The following is a 23,126-nucleotide window of genomic DNA, read 5'->3' as shown; positions in this document are numbered from 1 at the left end:
TCTTAAAAAAAATTTCATGATTTCTGGCCCCTCATCTGCTTAACTACTACAACTTTTTACATCACACTCCTGAAAAACAATTTAAATTTCGCTGAAGCCACCATAATAGTTTTTCCTAAACCGGATAGGGATTCCACTCTTGTTAAAAACTTTAGACCTATATCTCTTTTGAATTCAGATTATAAGATTTGGGCCAAAATTCTCTCCTTGAGACTTAAAGTAATTTCCTCTCTTATACATAAAGATCAACTTGGCTTTATCAAAAATCGCTACATCGGTGATAATTTAAGACTCTTCCACCATATTAATGTACATGTTAAATCTATTCGGGATCCTGTTGTAGGTTTGGCCATTGATGCCGAAAAAGTCTTTAATCGAATTGAATGGCCATTCCTGCAACGGGTTCTTCACTGGTATAACTTCGGATCAAAACAATATACTGGCAACCTTCTTCCCGTATTCTGATCAATAACTCCCTCTCTAATAAATTTTCCCTACATAGAGGCACAAGTCAAGGCTGTCCTCTTTCGCCTTATTATTTAATCTTGCCCTCGAGCCTCTTCTAGCTGCAATCCGTCAATGCTCCACTGTCAAAGGTATTACTACCACTTTCAGACAAATCAAACTCACTGCTTACGCCGACGACGTACTCCTTTTTATTCGAGACCCTCTGAACTTTCTTCCTGCTATTATTAACATAGCTAATGAATACTCCCTGCTCTCGGGCTACTTAGTCAATTGGGAAAAATCTGAAATCTTTCCATTAAATGATTACATCACTTTTTCAGAATTGTCTCGCTTTCCATTTAAATGGAAGCCATCAAATACTTTGGTATCTTAATTCATAAAGACCTTTCTTTTGTCATGGTTCTTAATGTGTCTAAGATAAAGAGTTTGATAACACAGACAACTTCTAAAATGGTCTCCCCTCTTCCTATCGTGGTGGGGAAGAATCGCATCCATCAAAATGTCCTTGGCCCCTCAATTTACATATATTCTATCTATGCTTCCATCACAATGTAACAAATCATTATTTCAATGGATTAATAACAAACTTTCAGGATTTATTTGGAACAACAAAAGACCTCGCATAGCTCTCACAAAACTAACTGCTTCTAAAGCCCGCAGGGGTATGAACCTCCCTGATTTTAACTTATATCAAATTGCCTCTTTGGCTAAATATGGTGCTCATTGGTTCAAGAAGAAACTTTCATGTGATTCTCTCTCGTGGCTTGAGATGGAACATTTTATCTGTTCTCCATATCCTATATATGTTTTGAATATGCTAAATATTCCTATACAATTGAGGGAATACACATTACTGAGTGCAACTCAACATGCTATATGACGTCTGGATGCTGCGGCTGATATTTCTATATATAATAAATCTGATAAGTCATTATGGAATAACCCAAAGTTTAAATACAATGGTAAAGTTTTCTCATGGAAAAAGTGGCAAAAGGCCGGAATTTGGACAGTGGATCAGTTGATAACATCGGACTCGATCATCCCCTTCTCCTCATTATGTACTCTTTATCTACTACCTGGGCATTGCCATCTTCAATGGCTTCTTCTGATTTCCGCACTATCTGGAATTTCATTACACTTTGATGACAAAGCCTCAGTAAACACTGCCCAACGTTGGCGATATCTACCTTTTATCATATTCTGCGAGATCACCATTACACTTTCAGCTCTCAGTCCATGAAACATTGGGAATATATGCTTACTATACCTGTTCAAGGTATCGACTGGGAATTACTATGGACAGCGACGAATAGACCTTTGATGTCTTCCAGAGTTTCACAATCCATGTATTATGTTATGTGGCATGCTGTCTGAACTCCGTTTCGTATGTGGAAGGCCAAACTCAAATCAGATCCTAAATGTTGGCATTGTCTTAAAATGGATGGTACATTAGACCATATGCTATTTCATTGTAAAGATATTCATCATTCTGATCTCGCATCTGGTCCACCATTCAAAATATCACATCTTGCACCTGCGACTTAACTTTTGATGTGCTTATTATCTGTTCTCAACACCCTTGTTTTGCTTATTCAGATTGCTCTTCCAAACTGATTGATGCTATGATTGTAACAGCTATTATGCATATTCTTAAGAATTGGAAATCAGCCACTCTATTGGACTATACCTTCTGGTGGAACTCATTGTGCCTTTATAATAAGTACAAATCTTATGCTTATGAATAACACTGTATTTTCAGATTGTCTCTTCGACCCTCTTATCCACCTTCACCATGGAAATTCTTGGATCGTTTTATGCATTCTAAGTAATTGATCACTCCTGATGCCTCTCTTTCCCCTTCTCCAACTATCCTTTTTCTTTCGTTTATTTTCCTTTCCTCCTTCTTCTCTCATATTCTATTTTAGCCTCCTCTCTATAACTTCGCTTGAGATTGTTTGATTGTTACGGGCTAATTGTACAGTGAAATGAGTATTGGTTTTATCATCCACTTTTTTTACTGACTGTACTTTCCCAGATATTTCTGGTTATGTTTGTATTATCCCCAACTCTACAATAAAAATTTTGAACTAAAAAAAAAGTTAGCTTAATGTAAACATTTTGATGATTTACTATTTAAGCATACATAGGGTACCTGGTAATGCACTTTTGTTTTTTGAAACCTCACCTTCTAGGTATAATAAAGTATGTTCTTCCACCAAAGTTGTTAATGTAGTTTTTGTTGCATTGCTGAAATCTGTATGTGGAGATTCTTCCATGCTTGAAGAGGAAACACAAAATATGATATTAGCAGATGAGAAAGTATATCCTTGTACTACTAAAAGGGAAAGTTATCAACATGAGCTAGTGTTGGGTTATTTTGCCCTTGCATAAAAAGGGTCCCTGTGCAAAACTTTAAGCGTGTAAGTATTTGTTAACAACTTTTATGTGTTTGTTAAAACAGCATTTACTACATTGCTGCTACTACTACTACTACTATTTATAAAGCGCTACCAGATACATGCAGCGCTGGACAGCAAACATGCAAGAGACGGTCCCTGCTCGAAGAGCTTACAATTTAATTAAGACAGACATAGGACAAAGGTGACTTATGCATGTTACTTATGTGGGATATATATATATATATATATATATATATATATATATATATAATATAACATAAGATAATACGAAGGGGCACTGAAAAATTCTCAGTCCAACCAACCAACTTCCTAAATTCTAAGCGTTATTTTGCCACTATAACTGAAAAGAGTGTGGAACCATGTGGAAATCTTTCTCTTGGATATTGGATGTCCCAACTTGTTAGGATCAAAGGAGACGAAAAGTTGAGGAGATGTTCTATGAGACTGAGTTCTCTGTAAATAGTAGGCCAATGCTCTTTTGCAGTCTAGAGTGTGAAGAGCCGTTTCACCAAGATGAGAATGAGGCTTTGGAAAGAATAGTGGAAGTACAATAGATTGATTAAGGTGGAATTAGGGATGACCTTTGCAAGAAACTTGGGATGGGTGCGAAGCACCACTTTGTCATGGTGGAACTAAAACACGTATGAAATATGAGTATAAAGAATACTCATAAAATATACGCATGAGTGGGAAGGCAAAGGCAAAAAAATGAACAAAATTTTTTTTAAAAAACTTGTTAGCTTCGTGGAAAACTGAGAACTGAGAAGCCACGCGCCTATATCGGGCAGGAAGGCACTAACCCCTTTTTTAAACACTGCTCTGTTGGCATGTCTGTGTGGTCAGTCCATTATAATGCTGTCCCTTCCCATGTCTAAATAATGTCCACTTGAACCTTTTTGTAGTCAAAAATGGTAAATAAATTTTGATATCCTGGCAGTCTAGACATTTTGGCAGCTAAAATGTCCAAGTAGGTGATTTAAAAAAATAAATAAATAAATAAATTTTAGACATCCTATTCAAATTTGGACATTTTGCAGGAAACATTCAAATTTGGACACAGGCATCTTATCCAAAATGGCCCTCTATGTCAAAAATGCATACATAATGAGAAACAGAGTGAGACTTCTTTACCTGTTGCCAGATGATTTCCTATAAATCCTTGAACTAGCTTTTTTTACATAGGATTTGGTCTTACACCTGGCATAATCATCACAGTAAAAAGTTTGAAGAAATGGAAATAGACCTGTACTCTGGAGGTTTCGAGGTGCAAGATAACCTATAAAACATGAAATAAATATATAGTAATGAATTTTGTATCATAACAGAGACCAATATCAGCGACAAGTAAGTTTTGATGAAGCAATCTAGAAATAAACTCAATTATTAAAAAAAACTCATGCAGTTAAAAGCAAATGTCTTACTCGTTCTCAGTGAAAAAATACATTCTACAAACTGTTTGGTAACTGCTATCTCATTTGAGTGTTCTGTTATCACCACTGAGCACTGCTGTTTTGTGTAATCTACATCAATCAGGGTCATACATTTGGTCTATAAAAGCCCAAAGGAGCAGTACAGCTTGAAAGAGGAGCAGACCTTGGGTGATTGTATGTGATGATCTTAAGGTGGCCCAACAGATTTTAAAAAGTGATGACAAAAGCCAGAAGAAGCATGACAAAAGCCAGAAGAAGCAGGAAAAAGTCTATAAAAGTCTCTGGCGAGACCTCATTTAGAGTACTATGTAAGAGACTGCACTGCATCTTCAAAAAGATATAAAAAGAATGGAGTTGGTTCAGAGGGTATCTACTAATATGTTCAGTGGTCTTCATTATAAGGCGAATGGGGAGAGACTCAATATGTATACTTTGGAAGAAAGGTGGCAGAGAGAAGATATGATAGAGACTTTTAAATTCCACAAAGGCATAAATGCACAAAAGGTGAGACTCAACTGAAAGGAAACTCTGGAATGAGGAAACAGGTGGACGAGGACAAACTCAGGAGCAACCTAAGGAAAAGGTGGTAGATGCATGAAATGGTCTCCTAGTGGAGGTTGTGTAGATGAAGGTTATTACCTGAACTCAAGTAAGCTTGGGACAAGTACATAAGATCTCAAAGGGAGAGGAAGGGCTAGAAGATGGCATGAAGGGCTGGTTTGATAGACCACATGGTCTTTATCTGCTTTCATTTTTCTATGCATCTCTGTTTCTAAGCTTTATTTTTGATGAATTTGAAATGCATATAATAAAGTTTGTGAGACATATGAATAACCAGAATCTGCAGATGCTCAGACAAATGGTTTGACAACGAACTACTACAACTCAAACGACAACGCAGACGTCTTGAAAGAGAATGGAGAAAAGACAACCAAGAACACACAAAAACAACTTGGAGAATACTGAACAAACGATAATAACAAAAGCTAAAAGAAAAAAATAAAATCATACTACACCAGTCAAATAGGCACAGAAATCCAAGACACCAAAACAATTTTCAAACTATTAAAGGAACTCACAGACACCAAACCCTACCTAGCCACCAATACGGCCCTATCCCCACAGCAAACAAACTGGTCAAAAACAAAATCTAAGCCAGAAACACTTTCACCGGGACCCCAAGCCATCTCAATGAAATCTCACCACCACCCATAGAAAAAGAGCCCTATGCAGCAGACAGAAACTGGTTAGAATTCCCAAACTTACAATGGCTCGACCTAGAAAGACTCTACAACAAATACAATCATGCAGTCTGCGACCTCAACCACTGCCCCCCCTCCCCCCACCATATCTGTTAAAAGCAGCCAGCACTAAATTCTGCACCCACCTCATGCGGTGGATTAGTTACATGTTAACAGAGGGCCAATTTCCACAAGAGCTCTCCAAAATCATCATAACCCCTATTCTGAAAGGCCCAAAGAGAGCTACAGATCAGCCATCCAATTATAGACCTATAGCCTCCATACCGCTTTACATCAAGCTAATGGAAGGTCTTGTAGCAAAACTTCTCACCTAATACTTAGAAAACCACAACATACTCCACCCCTCACAATCAGGCTTCAGAGGCAACTACAGCACAGAAAACACTACTAGTCTCCCTCTTAGACACAGCCAAACAACCTAAGTAAATGCATAAAAATGCTACTCATACAACTCGATCTCACAGCGGCATTTGACCTAGTAGATTACAACATCCTACTACAATCACTGGAAATATCTTACTATGAACACTGGAGGCAATAGGAATCACAGGCAGAGTCTACAATTGATTTGAAGGATTCCTCCGCTCAAGAAAATACAGAGTTAAAGCAAACAAGGAACAGTCAGAATCCTGGAACAACCCTTGTGGAGTCTCCCAAGGCTCCCCACTATCTCCAACACTCTTCAACCTTTACATAACCACACTTGGCACACACTTAGATGAAATAGGCATAACTTCATACAGCTATGCAGATGACATCACCATCCTCCTGCCTTTCGACCAAACCAACCCCAAAACAACAAATAAACTATACATTGCACTAGAAACAGTGTCAAAATGGATGAGACCACAAATTAAAGCTGAATCAAGACAAAACCAATTTCTTACTTCTACAAAAAAACAAAACCCCAAGCATAGCAAACCTAAAAATAGACTCCATCACATACCCCATGCAATCCAACCTGCTGGGAATAAAGATAGACAAAGGCTGCATTATGCAACTTCAAATCAGTAAAATGATCCAGAAGGCATTCACAACCATGCGCAACCTAAGGCAAATGCAAAAATACTTCAACAATGAACAATTCAAACTCTTGGTACTTGTGCTAATCCTATGACTCCTGGACTACTGTAACATCCTATATCTGTCATGTCCAACCAATATGCTAAAACAATTACAAACAGTCCAAAATACAGCTCTCAGACTGATTTACTCGCTGAAAAAAATGACCACATTACCGCCGCCTTCCGAGATTCACACTGGCTCCCAGTACAAGCACGCATACAATACAAATTCTACAGCACCCTATTCAAAGCCCTATATGGAAACGGACCAAGCTATCTGAGCAACCGCAACACCCTATTCAAAGCCCTAAATGGAAACGGACCAAGCTATCTGAGCAACCGCCTAAACAGGAAAAACACATCCAGACCAAGGAGAACTCATGCACACTTTACCCACCCCTCAATCAAACGTATACAAAGCAAAAAAAATATATATATACGACGGACTATTAGCCACCAGAGCAGCGAAACTAGATCGCCACCTCTCCAATCTGCCGACTATAACACCCAACTACAAAACATTCAGGAAAGAATTTAACTTTTCTATTCAAGAAATTTGTCAAATGATCTAACTAAACCTGATCGACCCTCCACAGATCCTGATGCATACTACATTTATTAACCATGTATTCTCCCTGGAAATGCCCAGGCCAACTCTTCTTGTAAACCACCTAGAACCGAAAGGTATTGGCGGGATAGAAGACACTAATGTAATGTAATGTAATGTAATATTATCATGAGACCAACACTTGACCATCTGTTTTTCTAATTTAGAAGGCAATTTTCAAAATCTATTTTTATGAGTAAAGCAATGCTTTAACTATGGAAATGGTCTTTCCAAAATTGCCTGTAGTATGAAAACATATGTGCTATATGAGGGTAGAGTTGAGGTGTGGGGTGGGGAGGCCTGAGCCTTGGGGGCTGTCGAGGGGGGGAGGTAGGGCATCTCTCCTGTCTGGCTTACTTCGGGGAGGGGGGAGTTCTGGCAGGAGGAAGAGGGCTTCCCTCCTACCGGCCAACTTCGAAGGGGAGGGGGGTTTCTGCCGCGGCTGCTCAGTTGATCACAGCAGGATATTTCCTTGCCATTATCAGCTCAGAGGCCACATCTATTTGAAATGTAGACCAGCGTTTTAAATGACCTACATTTCAGATATATGTCGCAGTTCTAAGGAGATGCCTAGGGCTGCTTAAACTCACCCAAGGTTACTTCTGGGCAAAACCACACCCATGCCCAGCCTTGGGCGAGCTTAGGTGTTCCTATGTGTCTCCCTAAACTCATGAAAATGCCCACAGTGTAGGCCGCCTGCCTCAGGTAGGTTTTTTCTAAAACATGCGTCCCGATTGGCTGGTTAGACAGTGATAAGATGCCTACTGCTGCCTAAAATCGGGATGCCATTTATAAAATTTGACCCTTTATGTTTAAAAATGTATGTCAATATATTAACCACAAAAAAAATATCCTATCTAGTTAAAAGGTATACTGTAACTTCCTAATTCTATAAACTTGCACATACAAGCACTACTCCCATGTTGAATTTTTGTGGTGATACAAGTCACCAAAGCAGGGCAGACATGGCAGATCTCTATGAAAACACACTTAAGACATCCATTTATAGAATAACACTTAAGTATTTCCACATGGATCTGCAAAGACAGCATGACCATAGGAGGGGGGTGGGCAGGTCAGAGGCATGCCTTCAAAATACACACAAAGTTATAGAATAATGCGGATCTGCACCCAGAATTTATACCTGCTTTCAGTTGGTGTAACTCCTCATGCCCAGGAGTTCAGCATGGATCTTGGCACTACACGTTATTCTATAGAGGGTGTCAATCCAGGAGCACCTGTTATAGAATACTGTTAGCGCCAATATTTTTCATCACCGAATTCTGAGCACCATTTAAAGAATCTACCCCTTAACCCTAAATTCTATATATGGTGCTGATAAGCAATTAACACCTAATTGATGCTAATTGGGACTCATTAGAAGTTACAGGCCTTTTACAGAATTGTGCAAAGCACCATTCTAGCTGGCACTGACTTTTGGGCCTAAAAGCCAAAAAAAAGTGATTCTAAAAAAGGTACTCACACCCAGTAGCGTACCTAGGGTATGTGGCACCCGGGGCCCATCATTTTTTGACACCCCCCCCCATGTAAAAAAATATTTTTTGTAATAACCATGAAAAATAAATGGTCATAATAGAAACGTGCATTGAAAATTTTCTTTTATTGAACCTCATATATGTAACCATTATTCCAAACATAACATAAATTATGTCTGAATTATCATGACATCAGAAGTACATATGGAATAGTTGCAGGTGATGCTTAGGACAGTTCTGATTGTGTTAGTTCGGTTTTATGTTTTTTTTTTTAATAGAAGGGTTTTTATTTCTTTTTTGAAGGTTTTGTAGTTTGTGGTCGAGGTCAATAGTTTGTAGAGTTGGGGGTCAAGTGTTAGGAGGTTGTCGAACAGTTTTTTTTCTTTTGACGATTTTGGTCGGAGGGTGTATGAATGGTGTGTGAGCTCTCCTATGTCTGGTTGAGGTGGATTTAATTATTTAGTTGAAGAAATTAGTAAATCCCCCCCCATTCCACACACATTAATTCTCTACCATTTTTGTTCCCATTCTAAAAAACACTGATAAGTTCCCAGAAAAAAAATACATTAAAATAAGAAGTGAAAACAAAGGCCCCTAAAGATGAGAACATAACATAAGAATAGCCTAACTGGGTCAGACCAATGGTCCATCATGCCCAGTAGCCCATTCTCATGGTAACCAATCCAGGTCACTAGTACTTGGCCAAAACCCAAAGAGTAGTAACATTCCATGCTACCGATCCAGGGCAAGCAGACACTTCCCCCATGTCTTAATAACAGACTATGGACTTTTCCTCCAGGAATTTGTCCAAACCTTTCTTAAAATCAGCAACGCTATCTGCTTTTACCATAATTTCTGGCCACTTCATTTTTAAGCTTAGATCTTTCCTTCCAAACAGAGACCTTGCTAGATGTCAAATACAGAAAGAACAAGGTAACTTCACAAGGACTTAGCTGTGCAGGAAATGTGAATCTCCTCATACACCCACCATATAGTGCAAAAATGTGCAAAGGTCTGTTTTTTCTTTCGATCACTACATAGCCTAATGCCACGCAAGCAGCGCTGTTACAAACATATTCTGAAGGTCAATGCTAAGGTTAACAAAGTTTCCTTCCTTGGACCACAAGGAGATACTGACAAACCACTGGAAGAGATCCCAAAACAACTACCCAGGCACAACACCCAAAGACCCACTCAGTGTGTGAACCAGTTGAATGGAGTGGACTAACTGGGGGGTGGAAATGGGCCCAGAGTTTGCTCAGCAGAATTTCTCACACCATCTCTTCCTCTCAACACACTAACACGCTGCCACCACCATCACCACCACCATTAGGAACACCTCACCGGGTAGGCCAGCAATGCTTATAAACTTTATAAAACACATTATTATATTTTCTTATAAAGCACATATTTTAACTGAACTCTCTGACATCCTCAGCCTTGCCATTCACAAAAACAGAAGGAAGAAAAGTTCCCGTTTCCTGCTGTCTCATGTCCCCGGCCTATACAATATTTTTCTTCTGCAGACCCTTCAAAAGTCTGACCAAATCCTCGTTTCACTTGCATTATAAAGTACTGAGGATGCCATCTCTCCCCAATCCCATGTCCTAAAGTCTAAGACAGTAGCTCAAACTAGAGCTGCTCGATTCAAGAAAAAAAAATAAATTTTGATTCGATTCAGCCTATTGAATTTCTGGTTTTTCGATTCAACTTTCCTGCCCAATTGGGTGTTTTTTGGGTTTTTTTCAAACATCCTGGTGGGTTTATTTTATAGCTTTTTCACCCCCCCTCCCCCCTTTGGCTTCTCCTAACCACACTGGCGCTGTGGTGTAAGTAAAATAAAGAAACAAAAGGACTTTTCCTCTCTTTGTTAAATCCTAGCTCACGTTTGCGGTCTAACACCAGCTCTGGCAGGATACACATTTCAAATCTGACATATTGTAATCACAAAACAGAAAATAAAATTAGTTTTTCGACCTTTTGTTGTCTGGTTATTTTTCAAATCTTGTTGGTCCAAGGCTCTGGTTGTCTTCTGATAATTTGCTTGCCAGGGTCTCCTTCTTCCTTCTTTCTGCATGCTAGCCATCCATCTGCCATCTCTGTCTTCCCCGTTTCCCTTCCCTCCCCAGGTCTGGCATCTTTCCTTTTTTCGTCTCCCTCCACAGATCCATCTTTTCTAAACTACCCTTTCATCCAGCATCTCTCCCTCCTTCCCCACCACCCCAGGGTCCATCATCTCTCCCTTTCTTTTCCCAACTACCCTCCTATCCAGTATTTCTATTCCCCCCTCCATACCATCCCTTGTGTCCAACTTCTCTCCCTTTCTGTTCCTTCCCTCTCTAAAAACCATGGTCCATCATCTCTCTCCCTCTTCTCTATTTTCAGACCCATTATTTCTTCCCACCCAAAGTCCGGCATATGCGCGTCTCTTTGAACCCCCCCCATTCCCTCCATGTATTTCTACACCAGGGCCCCCCTCCCTGAAGGCCTGTCCCCCCCTTAAAGATCTGCATCCCACCCCTGAAGGCCTGCACCCCCCGAATGCCTGTACCCCCCCGAAGGCCTGTCCCCCCCTTGAAGGCCTGCCTGTCCCCCCCTTGAAGGCCTGTCCCTCCCTTGAAAGCCTGCCTGCCTGTCCCCCCCCCTTGAAAGCCCATCCCTCCCTTGAAAGCCTGCCTGCCTGTCCCCCCCCTTGAAGGCCTGTTCCCCCTTTGAAGGCCTGCCTGTCTGTCTCCTCAGACGTCAGAGGAGGGACGGGACCGCGGCAGAGGTGGGGCGGGGAGGCCAGGGGGGGCTAGCGGTCCTTCGGGGTGGGGATTGAACACCAAGGCCGGGAGGACCCCCTTATGGCTTGCACCCGGGGCGGACCTCCCCCCCCCCCCCGCCACCCCGCCACCCCCCTTGGTGCGCTACTGCTCACACCTTATGGAATCACACTAAGCGGGGATGAGCATGGGTGGATCATGGACATTCCTAACATTTATGCACACAGTTTTTGAATACATCAAATCTACACACAACTTTACAACGGGCATGGATGTTATTCAAAAATACCATCCTGGAAGCCCAGACCAGATATAATGTATTCCATGTATTGAAAAAGGAGGAAAGAAGACTAAATGGTAGCTATTAGAGCTAAAAGAAAATCCTTCAGAAAGTGGAAGAATGATCCATTTGTAATAGATGGGATTGATTTTTCTCTGGTGTTGCATTTATGAATTTTAGGGATAAAAATAGATATAAACGTGTCCATGTGTTATCATGTATAAATTGTGGTTAAACAATGTTTTTGATCATGAGAAAATTGAGATCTATAAGAAAATATAGATTGAATCTTTTAGGATCTTGGTGTAGTTCTTGATTTTGTCCAGAATAGATTATTGCAACTTGGTATTGGTTATTTGTTCTAAATCTCTTATCAATTGCAATTGGTTCAAATTCAGCTGTAAGATTAATATTTGGTTTAGGGAAATTTGAGCATTCACAACCATATTATAGTAAACTCTATTGGTTAACTTTGGAAGTTAGATTCAAATTTAAGTTAGGAGTTACAGCTTTTAAAATTCTGGCAGGTAATTCCCCTATGTGACCTTATTGCAGAGTCCTGTTTCTATATCAAACAAAATAGGAAATAGGACTTAATAACCTAATCGTAAGAGAATGCTCCTAAGCTCTCAGATGCCTGCACTGATTATTCAAGGTTTTTAAATCAGCTATTGCAGGAACATGGTATCTTCCATCGAGCTGCGAGCTATGCTTGTAGACTTTTTTTTAAGTGCTGTTGCTGTGCCAAACGATAAAGAGCTGTATAACGTGCAACTTATTAAAATAACGACAAACTAGGAGCTTAATAAATCGGCACTTATCTTTTGTTTCTGTTCTTATGTCGCTTTTTCAAGGTTTCATGTGGGAGCTCATTTTCAGCATCCTTGTTCTTTGGGGCTAGAGCTAAGAATAAGGATGCTGAAAATGAGCTCCCACATGAACCCTTGAAATAGCCCTCTCGGGCAAAACGGGTCCCGTCGGGGCACACTAGAACACTGTAATAAAAGGATAAGTAAAAAAAATGAATTCTTACTGTTGTATAGTCTTTATTTATTTTTCATATAAAGAATTACAGAAAGTCAAACAACAGTAATTAAATACACTATATAACAACAGGAGGCTGTGAAGAGACCCAAATTGGTTTAACACATATTTTGATGTGAATGACATTGAAGGCTTTCGCAATCCTGTGATTGAACCCAAAACAGTGAGGTGTCCTTTCACTGTGGTTGTTTCCAATTTACCTCACTCTTCATCTTCAACATCCTTTTAGTATTTACTAGGGTATGTTGAATCCCACCAGCCAAATTTCTATAGTGCCGATGCTCCCCCTTCTTCCTTTCTGCTCCAAGCATGTCAAGGCTTCTCACACATGCTCAGAGCAGGAAGAAAACAGTGGTGAGCAGAGGCACTGTAGTTATTTGGCTGGCGGGGCATGGCATCACCACCAATATGAGGGGGTGCTGAAAAGTTCTCAGCCCAACCACACAACTTCCTAATTTCTAAGCATTATTTTGCCACTGTAGCTGAAAAGTGTGCTCTCTTATTTTGTTAAATGCCAAATTGCAGAAAGTTTCAAGTTTTATTTGGACTTTGATAAATTGCTTATTTGGTTTTACTAAGCGAGATACAAATTTTTTTTTTTTTTACATGGTTTCTGATTATTGATTGAACCATAACCATGTCATTCTCTTCTTGGTTGGTCTGAGAACTTTTCAGCACACTTTCAAAAAAGTAAAAGGGGGGATATGGAGTTCTAGAGAGGGCCCATGGAAAGTAGGGCTTCGATTGCCTCTTTACACACAGAAACATACGTGTTGTTCAACGGCACACATTTTTCTATCCATAAACTGAAGAGGTAGCACTGGGAGCTCAGTGAGGACAAAGATCATCAATAAGCACTTAGTTCTGAAATATCCAAAACTACGTATGTATTTTCCAATGGAATATAGAGAGAGAGGTACAATCTCAGTGAGTCAATCGACATATCCAAAGCCTGAAGGAACTTTTTACTTTCATTATAGTGCAAATTCCACAGCGTGCAGAAAGTTTGCACCAATGTTGTAATTATTACATCCTCTCCATTTTCATAAAATCATTTAATAAGAGGTCCTTGAAAGCTCCCTCTAGTACATGATAGTGAATTTACAATTTCACTATATTCCCACGCATCCATTGTTACCATCATCACTGTTCCCTCTAAGCTGAATGGGAATTCTCCAATTGCATTGCTGCCAGTTGGGGGGGAGAGAAGGGCAGTGGAACAGTGAGGGTAGGAAGCGCCAGGTTGGTGGTGCCCCCCTGCACCCTTCTCTCCTCCCCCTCCTCCTTCCACATGCACTCCTCCTTCCCCACCCACCCTTGTACCCTACCCCATCTTCGACAGTGCAAGCAGCTTCTCTGGCCTGCTGCTCATGCCAGCATTGGATTTCCCGCTGTTGTCATTTCTTGGCCCCACGATCAGGAAGTGATTTCAGAGGGAAGTCAGGCCAGCGTAGGATTACCAGACATCTGGATTTCCTCGGACATGTACTCCACTATGTCTGGGTTTTGAAAAGCCTCCTCTCAATCGTGTCAGGCAGTAGGCAGCGTGGGGGGGGGGAGGGGAATGGGGGATCTGGGGCGGAGATGAGCGGGTCTAGGATGTCGGGACTTTACAATCATAAAATCTAGCAACCCTAGGCCGGCACAAGCAGCAAGCCGGAGAAGTTGCTCGCACTGGCGAAGACATAAAGCAGTACAGGAGGAAGGGAGGGCACAAGCATGGCATAGGGGGCAAAGAGATTTCAGCACTAAGATGGTGCTTGGGGTGGTCTGTCCCCCTGCCCCCCAACTTATTACACCACTGGGGGAGGGGTTCAATTTTGTGTTTTCAACTAGGGATAAGCAGGTTCTCTGGAATCCTGCAGAGCTTGCTTGTCTTTCACTATTGAAAATGTGAAAGTGAAACACCACTCCTCTGACAACTATATACACTTCTCTCTCCGTATTCGCAGTGATAGGGGATTAACAGAACCGCTTTAATATGTTATTTGCTGTTTTCTATTAAAAACCATGGTGAATATGGTGAAACTGCAAATAACATGGTGGGAGACCTGGCCTGTTCCTGAAGGAGAGACAAAAAACACGGTGAAGAAAGTGCTGGGAATTGGCAATTTTCTCTGTAAATGCTTGGAATCAGCGATTTCTCTATGCAAGTTGATGTAATTGGGGGGGGGAGGAGCCATCAAGCTAAAAAAATCGTGAATAATCGAAACCGTGAATGCTGAAACCGCGAATACGGAGGGAGAAGTATAGTTGAAAGACTCCCACTCAGCTTAGTGGGAACCAGTAACCATCACTATACATACAAAAATAAGTTTACAGGTCTAGAGAGTACTACTCCGTGTCTATTGTGCGTTTCTACAAGAATTTATTTGCTGATGCAATAAGACATTTGTTGGCTAAAAGGGATTGGCATTAAGGAAAATTGTTTAAATCTCTTGAATTTATAAAGATAATTTGCCTCTCATGACAAAACATGAGATCACACAATGCAGACGCCTTCTGAACAGAAAGAACTATGTTCTTGTCCTGAAAAGACTTGGAGGATAATGATAGTCTCCTATATAGTAAAATTTATTACTTTCAGACAGGAACATGATGCATATTTACAATTGTGATTTAATTCTCTGTTTCCATAGAGAGTTTGGCCTTAAAGAGGTTCTGAGTATTTATAAAATATTAGCCTGCAAGAGTGAATCAGAGTTGAATATGCATTTTCTTCCAGTATGTTTGACTGAAATGTTGGCCTGGGAAAGGAAATTCAGGGAGCCCTTCTCCTTTCTCAGAATTAAAAGAACACAAATAATACCTTGAACAGCTTTTTAGGAAGGACACACAAGCCTGCCTAGAGATGTCCAAGTCAGGACATCTATACTACTCATACAAATCTCTAACACTGGATGATGTAATGGGTCAATTTGACAAATTGAACAGTAACCAATTGCCTGGATCAGATAATATACATCACAGAGTGCTGATAGAATTGAAAAATGAACTTCCAGGGCTATTGTTAGTAATTTCTAATTTTTCTTTAAAAACTAGCATAGAACCAGAAGACTGGAGGGTGGCCAATGTGACGCCGATTTTTTAAAAAAAGAGTTCCAGAGGTGATCCAGGAAATTATAGACTGGTGAGTCTGATGATGGTACCAGTCAAAATGGTAAGGACCATTATAAATAACAAATAATAGAACATATACGTAAGCATGGATTTAATGAGAGAAAGTCAAAATGGTTTTATTCAAGGGAAATTTTGCCTCACCAATCTACTGTATTTCTTTGAAGAGTTAGAAACATGATGGCAGAAAAAGGCCAAATGGCCCATCCGCAGCAACCATTATCTCTTCTGCTCTCTAAGAGATCCCACGTGCCTATCCCATGCCTTCTTGAATTCAGACACCATCTCTGTCTCCACTACTTCCTCCGGGAGACTGTTCCACACATCTACCACCCTTTCTGTATATTTCCTTAGATTACTCCTGAGCCTATCACCTCTTAACTTCATCCTATGCCCTCTCATTCCAGACCTTCCTTTCAAATGAAAGAGACTTGACTCATGCGCATTTACACCATGTAGGTATTTAAATGTCTTAATCATATCTCCCCTCTCCCGCCTTTCCTCTAAAGTATACATATTAATATCTTTAAGTCTATCCCCATACACCTTATGATGAAGAACATGCACCATTTTAGCAGCCTTCCTCTGGACTGATTCCATCCTTTTAAAAAAAAAAAATCTTTTTAAAGATGTGGTCTCCAGAATTGTACACAATATTCTAAATGAAGTCTCACCAGAGTACAGATGCATCAATACCTCCTTTTTCCTATTGGTCATACCTTTTCTTATGAACCCTAGCATCCTTCTAGCTTTTGCCATCACCTTGTCAACCCGTTTGGCCACCTTAAGATCATCACATACAATCACACCCAAGTCCCGCTTTTCTCTATTGCACATAAGTTCTTCACCCCCTAAACTGTACCGTTCCTTCGGGCTTTTGCTGCCCAAATGCATAACCTTGCATTTCTTAGTATTAATTTTCAGCTGCCATATTTCAGACCATTCTTGAAGCTTCACTAGGTCTTTCTTCATGCTATTAACCCCATCCAGGGTATCTATTGCAGATTTTGGCATCATCTGCAAAAGAGGCAAATATTACCTGAGAGCCCTTTAGCAATATCACTTATAAAAATGTTAACAAGAACAGGCCCAAGAACAGAATCTTGAGGCACACCACTGGTAACATCCCTTTCCTCAGAGTGATCTCCATTAGCCATTACTCTCTGTCGTCTTCCACTCAACCAGCTCTTGACCCAGCCAGACACTTTGGAGCCCATCCCAAAGGTACTCAGTTTTTTATTAGACGTCTTTGTGGAGCACTGTCAAAGGCTTTGCTAAAATCTAGCTCACTCCCCCTATCCAATTCTCTGGTCGCCCAGTGAATGAATAAGTGAATAAAGGTGAACCGGTTGATATTTTATATTTGGATTTTCAAAAGCCAGAACTCTGTACAGGGGTTCAAGGAAGGTTTGGATAGGTTCCTGGAGGATAAGGGGATAGAGGGGTACAGATAGAACTTGAGGTAGGTTATAGAAGTGGTCAGAAACCACTTCACAGGTCACGGACTTGATGGGCCACCGCGGGAGCGGACCGCTGGGCGGGATGGACCTCTGGTCTGACCCAGTGGAGGCAACTTCTTATGTTCTTATGACAAAGTACCTCATGAAAGACTTCTGAGGAAATTAGAAAGTCATGGGATAGGAGGTAATATCATTTTATGGATTGAGAGCTAGTTGAAAGACAGAAAACAGAGAGTGGGTTTAAATGGTCAATATTCTCAATAGAGAAGGTTAAATAGTGGGGTTCCCCAAGGATCTGTACTGGGACCGCTGCTTTTTAACATAATTGTTCAAAGTTGTTCAAAGTTGTTAAATCACAAGAGGGGGATTGTGAAAAATTGCAAGAGGACCTTGTGAGACTGGAAGACTGGGCATCAAAATGGCAGATGACGTTTAATGTGAGCAAGTGCAAAGTGATGCACATGGGAAAGAAGAACCCAAATTATTGCTATGTGATGCTGAGTTCTGTGTTAGGAGTCACTGCCCAGGAAAAGGATCTAGGTGACATTGTAGAGCAGGGGTACCCACACTTTTTGGGCTTATAAGCTACTTTTAAAATGATCAAGTCAAAATGATCTACCAATAATAAAATTTTTAAAAAAACCACAAAGCATACTGAAAGGCAGAGAAAATGTTAATTATCATTCATATTCTGGGGTTTTTTCAAAGAGGTCAACTCAGTAACAACCATACAAAAATAGACAAATATACCCCCTCCCTTTTTACTAAACTGCGATAGCAATTTTTAGCGCAGGGAGCTGAGCTGAATGCCCTGCACTGCTCTCGATACTCATAGGCTCCCTGCGCTAAAAACCGCTATTGCAGTTAAGTAAAAGGGGGCCATAGTGCAAAATATAGACAGCAGATATAAATTCTCAAAACAGACACATTTTGATTACTAAATTGCCATACTCATTTCTTATTCTCTTTGAAAATGACCAGATATCTTTTTGGTAAGATCTTTTTGTAATACATCCTTGATAATTCTTTTGTAATCCGCCTTGAACCACAAAGTACTTGCAGAATAGAAATCCCTAATGTAATGTAAATTGAAAATAAAATCATTTTCCTACCTTTGTTGTCTGGTGATTTCATGAGTCTCTGGTTGCACTTTCTTCTTCTAACTGTGCATCCAATATTTCTTCCCTTCTTTCAGCCTCCTGTATGTTTCCTCTCCTCCAGACCTCATTACCTCCCCCAACTTTTTCTTTCTCCATGCCCCCTTCTTTCTTTCTTTGTCTATGCCCCCTTTTTCTGTTTCCCTTCTTGTCTCCCTGCCTGCTCCCTTTCTTTCTTTCTCCCTGCCCTCCCCCAAGCCACTAGGTGTGCCACCATGGCCATCAGGGAACAGGCCCCCAAGCCACCGCCCCCCAAGCTCTCCCTGCAGAAGCATCACGCTGACCAGCATTCCGCTCACCGATGTCAATTCTGACATCGGAGAGAAAGTTCCAGGCCAGCCAGGCAGCGATTGGCTGGCCCAGAACTTCCTCTCCCTGACATCGGAATTAACGTTGGGGAGAGGAATGCTGGTCAGTCCAATGCTTCTGCAGGGAGAGCTTGGGGCGGAGGTGGGGGACGTCGGGAAGAGGAAGGCTGATCGGCCCAGTAGATCGGGAAGGCAACACAAGTCTGTCACGGAGCCCGGGATGGGCTCCACGATCAACTCGCGTTGCCTTCCCGATCTACCGGTCGATCGCGATCGATGTATTGGGCACCCCTGTTGTAGAGGATACGTTGAAGTCAGTGTAGCTCAAGCAACAAAAGAGTGGTCCTATAGTTGGAGTGCTCACAGACAGAAATGGAGAATTTTTTGTTATCACTAGGCCGACTCCAAAAGGGTGGGTGGTGCCTGACACCAGGATTACTCATGATAAAAACATCATGAGTATTATATTTTAGGATAGGGCTGTCCTGGTGATCATGTATTCAGTTGGGTTTTCAAGGCATCTACAAGGAATATGATTGAAATAAATTTATATAAAGTAGGTCTCTAATGTTTGCAAATTTACCTTAGATATATTAATTGTGCTTATCCTGAAATCCCAAGTAGCTATGGTATCTCCAGCATAGAGAAATTCTAAAACTCTCAGTGAATTTAATCAAAATGGAAAAATCTGTCTCTGCTTTCTGGTGGTTTAAAGTTTGGTTTATATAATCCATTAGAAAAATGATTGAGTTACCCAAGTACTAAATAATTGAACATGGAAAAGAAAAACTGGAAGGAAAAAAAAAAAAAAAAAGAGAAGAGACATCCCAATTACTTACAATTATGCATGGGTTCTGGGAGGAATCTAGTTCTTGTAATAGCCAATATTGAAAAAATAGATACAGGCCAGAGAATCAGGATAAATGATAATACCTGTAAAATAAATCCAAAGTAATAATTTATTACTCAAATTGGCAATACAATATACAAGGGTCATTTCATAAATAATGCACTTTTTTTTTAATTTACATGTTTGTTTGTTTTTCAAGTATTTCTTTACAATCCTTTAATATAGGGCTCCTTTTACTAAGCTGTGCTAGCAGTTTTAGCACGCACTACATTGCCACGCACGCTACACGCTAACGCCTCCATAGAGCTGGCGTTAGTATTTTCTGCATAGCGCGGAGGTTAGTGCGCGCTAATCTCCCTATAGTCTCTCTGCTTTACAATGACCGATTCCCAACATTCGGGGAAGCTTCATTATTCCATCCAAGACACCGTTTTTGTTCAGTTGCCAAATGGCTCGGGTAACGTCGGAAAAAAGCTCTTCCAGAGATGTAAAATGATGTCCAAGCATAGGTTGTTTCAACTTTGGAAAAAGGTCGAAGTCTGGTGGACTTATGGCTAGACTGTAGGGAGCATGAGGTAATACCTCCCAGCTGGAGCTGAAATCACAGTTCAACGAGTTGAGAGCTCCATCTTACCCACGACCAAAAAAATTTGACGAGCTCAATCAAAAAGTCAAACAAATGATGATTTTTGCTTATGATCATGAAGGCATCATCATCACAGACAAAGTTCCATGTGGAAGAAGTGTCACAGCAGTATATTATCGTGATTTTTTTGCAAAAAAAACGTGCAGAAAAATGTACAAAACCCAACCTCAGTTGCTCTTGGCTGGGCCACTCATTCTTCATGACAATACTCGCCCACACATAGGGAATATCGTCATTGAAAAAGTACGCAAATATAGCTGGGAGATGTTACCTCATGCTCCCTACAGTCCAGACAACCTATGCGTGGACATCGTTCTGCATCTATGGAGGATCTTTCTTCTACCATTACCTGAGCTATTCAGCAACTGAACAAAAACGGTGTCTTGGATGGAATAATGAAGCTTCCCCAGATCTCCCATAAGAGCTTTGAAACACAGGTTGCTTCTAAGCAACAATGCCAAATAACTCTTCCCCCCCCCCCCTTTTACAAAAGTGTAGTGCATTTTATAGTGTCTGCTGCAGCAGTAACAGCTCAGATACTCACAGGAATTCTATGAGTGTCGGAGCTGTGATCGGCGCTAAAGACCGCACTACACGCTAAACAGAGGGGAAAGGGCTAAGTATTTAACAGAAAACATGATTCATCTGAGAGACCGATAAGCTCCTAGGATAGCTTCTTTAGGATTGTAATCTCTATTTGTTAAAACTATATTAATCAGTATATTGCAAATTGAATTTCCCCCCTTATGCCAATTATGCTTTCATGGTATAAATTCACATCATTGTTTTCCTCAATGACATGAAAAGCTGTGTGTATGTTTTACGAATCCACACAGTTTTTATTGGAAACAAATAAAATTAATCTTTCTTTTTTTATGCCCGGCTGTTTTCAGTAGTAATATGTGATAGTGGCCAAGGTAATAAGAAACTACCATTGGAACAATGCTCAGCAGGGCTATATAATATCACAGTCAAGAGTTTCTATGTCTACTGTATTCAACTTTCTCCACCCTTCTGATAAGTGAATTTAAAAGAAAAGATACTTTGGGGATCTTAGTGTCTAATTTTATAAATGGTGCTTAAATCAGTAGGCATCTAGGGAAATGACGCCAACCACATGTCATTCAAAGTTGGCACTGTTTATTGAATCATACCTAATGGCACCTAAGTCAAGTTAGGTGCCAGTAGGCATCAAAAACGTAGGTATCGATATATTAGGCCAGGATTTTCTTGGCCTAAAATACCAGTGCCTACCTCAATCCTCTCCCAAACTCTGCCCCTAACCATGCCTACTTCTTGGATAAGTGTCAGTAAGCACCTTGGTGTAGATGCCTACATCACACCTACCGGCAAATTAAATATTTTAAAATTGTATTTTAATGGCATTTGCAATTATCAGTGCCAATTAAGTAATTTAAAAAATTTAAACTCCCCCACCCCTCTTTTACAAAACTGCGCAAGAGGTTTTTAGGGCCTGCCGGCACACTGTATGCTCTGTGCTGATCCGACACTCATAGGAACTCTATGAGCATTGGAGCAGCGCATACAATGCTCTGGCTGGCACTAAAAACCTGGTAGATGCCTTGATTTAGGTGCTTACTGGTAGACACCATTTATAGAATTAGGGCCTTAGTGCCTTTTGGTTTTTCACTGCCTAGAAACCTCCACTTATAAATAAGGGGCCGATGAAAGGTTCTCAGCCCAACAAGGTTGAGGCGATCTCCATCAAGGGCTATGTACTTAGTCCGACAATTTTCTACTTTGTTTGTTCCATATTTTTCCAATTGAATGAAAAAAGTGGAAAAATCACTAGACTAAGCGCATAGCCTTCAATGCAGACTGCCCCAACTTTATTGGTTGGGTTGAGAACTTTTCAGTGGCACCTTGTACAATACCATATAAAACAGGAAGGGAACCAAGTGTATTACTTCAATTGATGAGTCATAGAAAAGTGGTTTGTCACAATTGATGAGTCATAGAAAAGTGGTTTGTCACATTTAGTTCTGTTTTAGCTCATTTTGTTCATATCTATCTTCTAAACCCTGTGTACCAAAACAGCATGTGAATTTGCACGTTGGAACTGTTAGCACATGGCTAACCATTAACATGCTAGCATGACAGTTAATGCATGCTAATTCATGAGCTAACCATACATGTTTGGGGGCAGGCAGAGGCAGGAAGTATATTTGTGCTGTTAATACACTCACTGCACAGTAAGGGGGGAATTCTATAAGTCAGAGTTGTCTAATGTCGGTCCTCGAGAGCCGCAATCCAGTCCGGTTTTCAGGATTTCGCCAATAAATTTACATGAAATCTATTTGCATGCACTGCTTCCATTGTGTGCAAATAGATCTCTTGCATATTCCTTTGGGAAATCCTAAAAACCCGACCTGGTGAGGGCCGAGGTTGGATGCCCCTGCTATAAATGGTGCTAAATGTTTAGAGTCAAAAAATCTGAATGCTAAGCTAGCATTCCCTATCAGCAGAGGTCCAAATTAATTACAGAATACTGTTTATTTATTTGGTTTTATATCCTGTCCTCCCAGGAGAGCTCAGAATGGGTTACAAGTTTACCTACATATTAAAGTGTATTTATACAAGGTGATAGCAAAAATGGCATGGCAGGACATTGTCTGACAGAGATAGCAAAACACAGTTAACAAAGGATGGTAAAACATAACAAGACAAACACAGTACCGTATTTTCGCGGATATAACGCGCGCGTTATACGTGATTTTACGTACCGCGCATA

The 23,126-nt window shown here is 40.5% G+C and overlaps 1 protein-coding gene across 5 annotated transcripts in view; it reads right to left on the bottom strand.

Annotated features, from left to right (window-relative positions):
- Positions 1–23,126, bottom strand: part of ABCA12 (ATP binding cassette subfamily A member 12) — a 604,574-nt gene that overhangs the window by 496,545 nt on the left and 84,903 nt on the right. For all 5 annotated transcript variants that reach the window (XM_033946149.1, XM_033946152.1, XM_033946153.1 and 2 more), the window contains exons 2-4: positions 19,718–19,811; positions 4,020–4,164; positions 2,654–2,745 (exon numbers count right to left, since the gene is read on the bottom strand). In XM_033946149.1, the coding sequence (XP_033802040.1) occupies positions 2,654–2,745; positions 4,020–4,164; positions 19,718–19,811 (331 nt within the window). The remainder of the gene's footprint in view (positions 1–2,653; positions 2,746–4,019; positions 4,165–19,717; positions 19,812–23,126) is intronic.

Source organism: Geotrypetes seraphini, chromosome 5 (genome assembly GCF_902459505.1).
Source record: "Geotrypetes seraphini chromosome 5, aGeoSer1.1, whole genome shotgun sequence".
NCBI lineage: Eukaryota > Metazoa > Chordata > Amphibia > Gymnophiona > Dermophiidae > Geotrypetes > Geotrypetes seraphini.
Note: the sequence above shows the minus strand (reverse complement) of the source record. Positions and strands in the feature narration are given on the sequence as shown.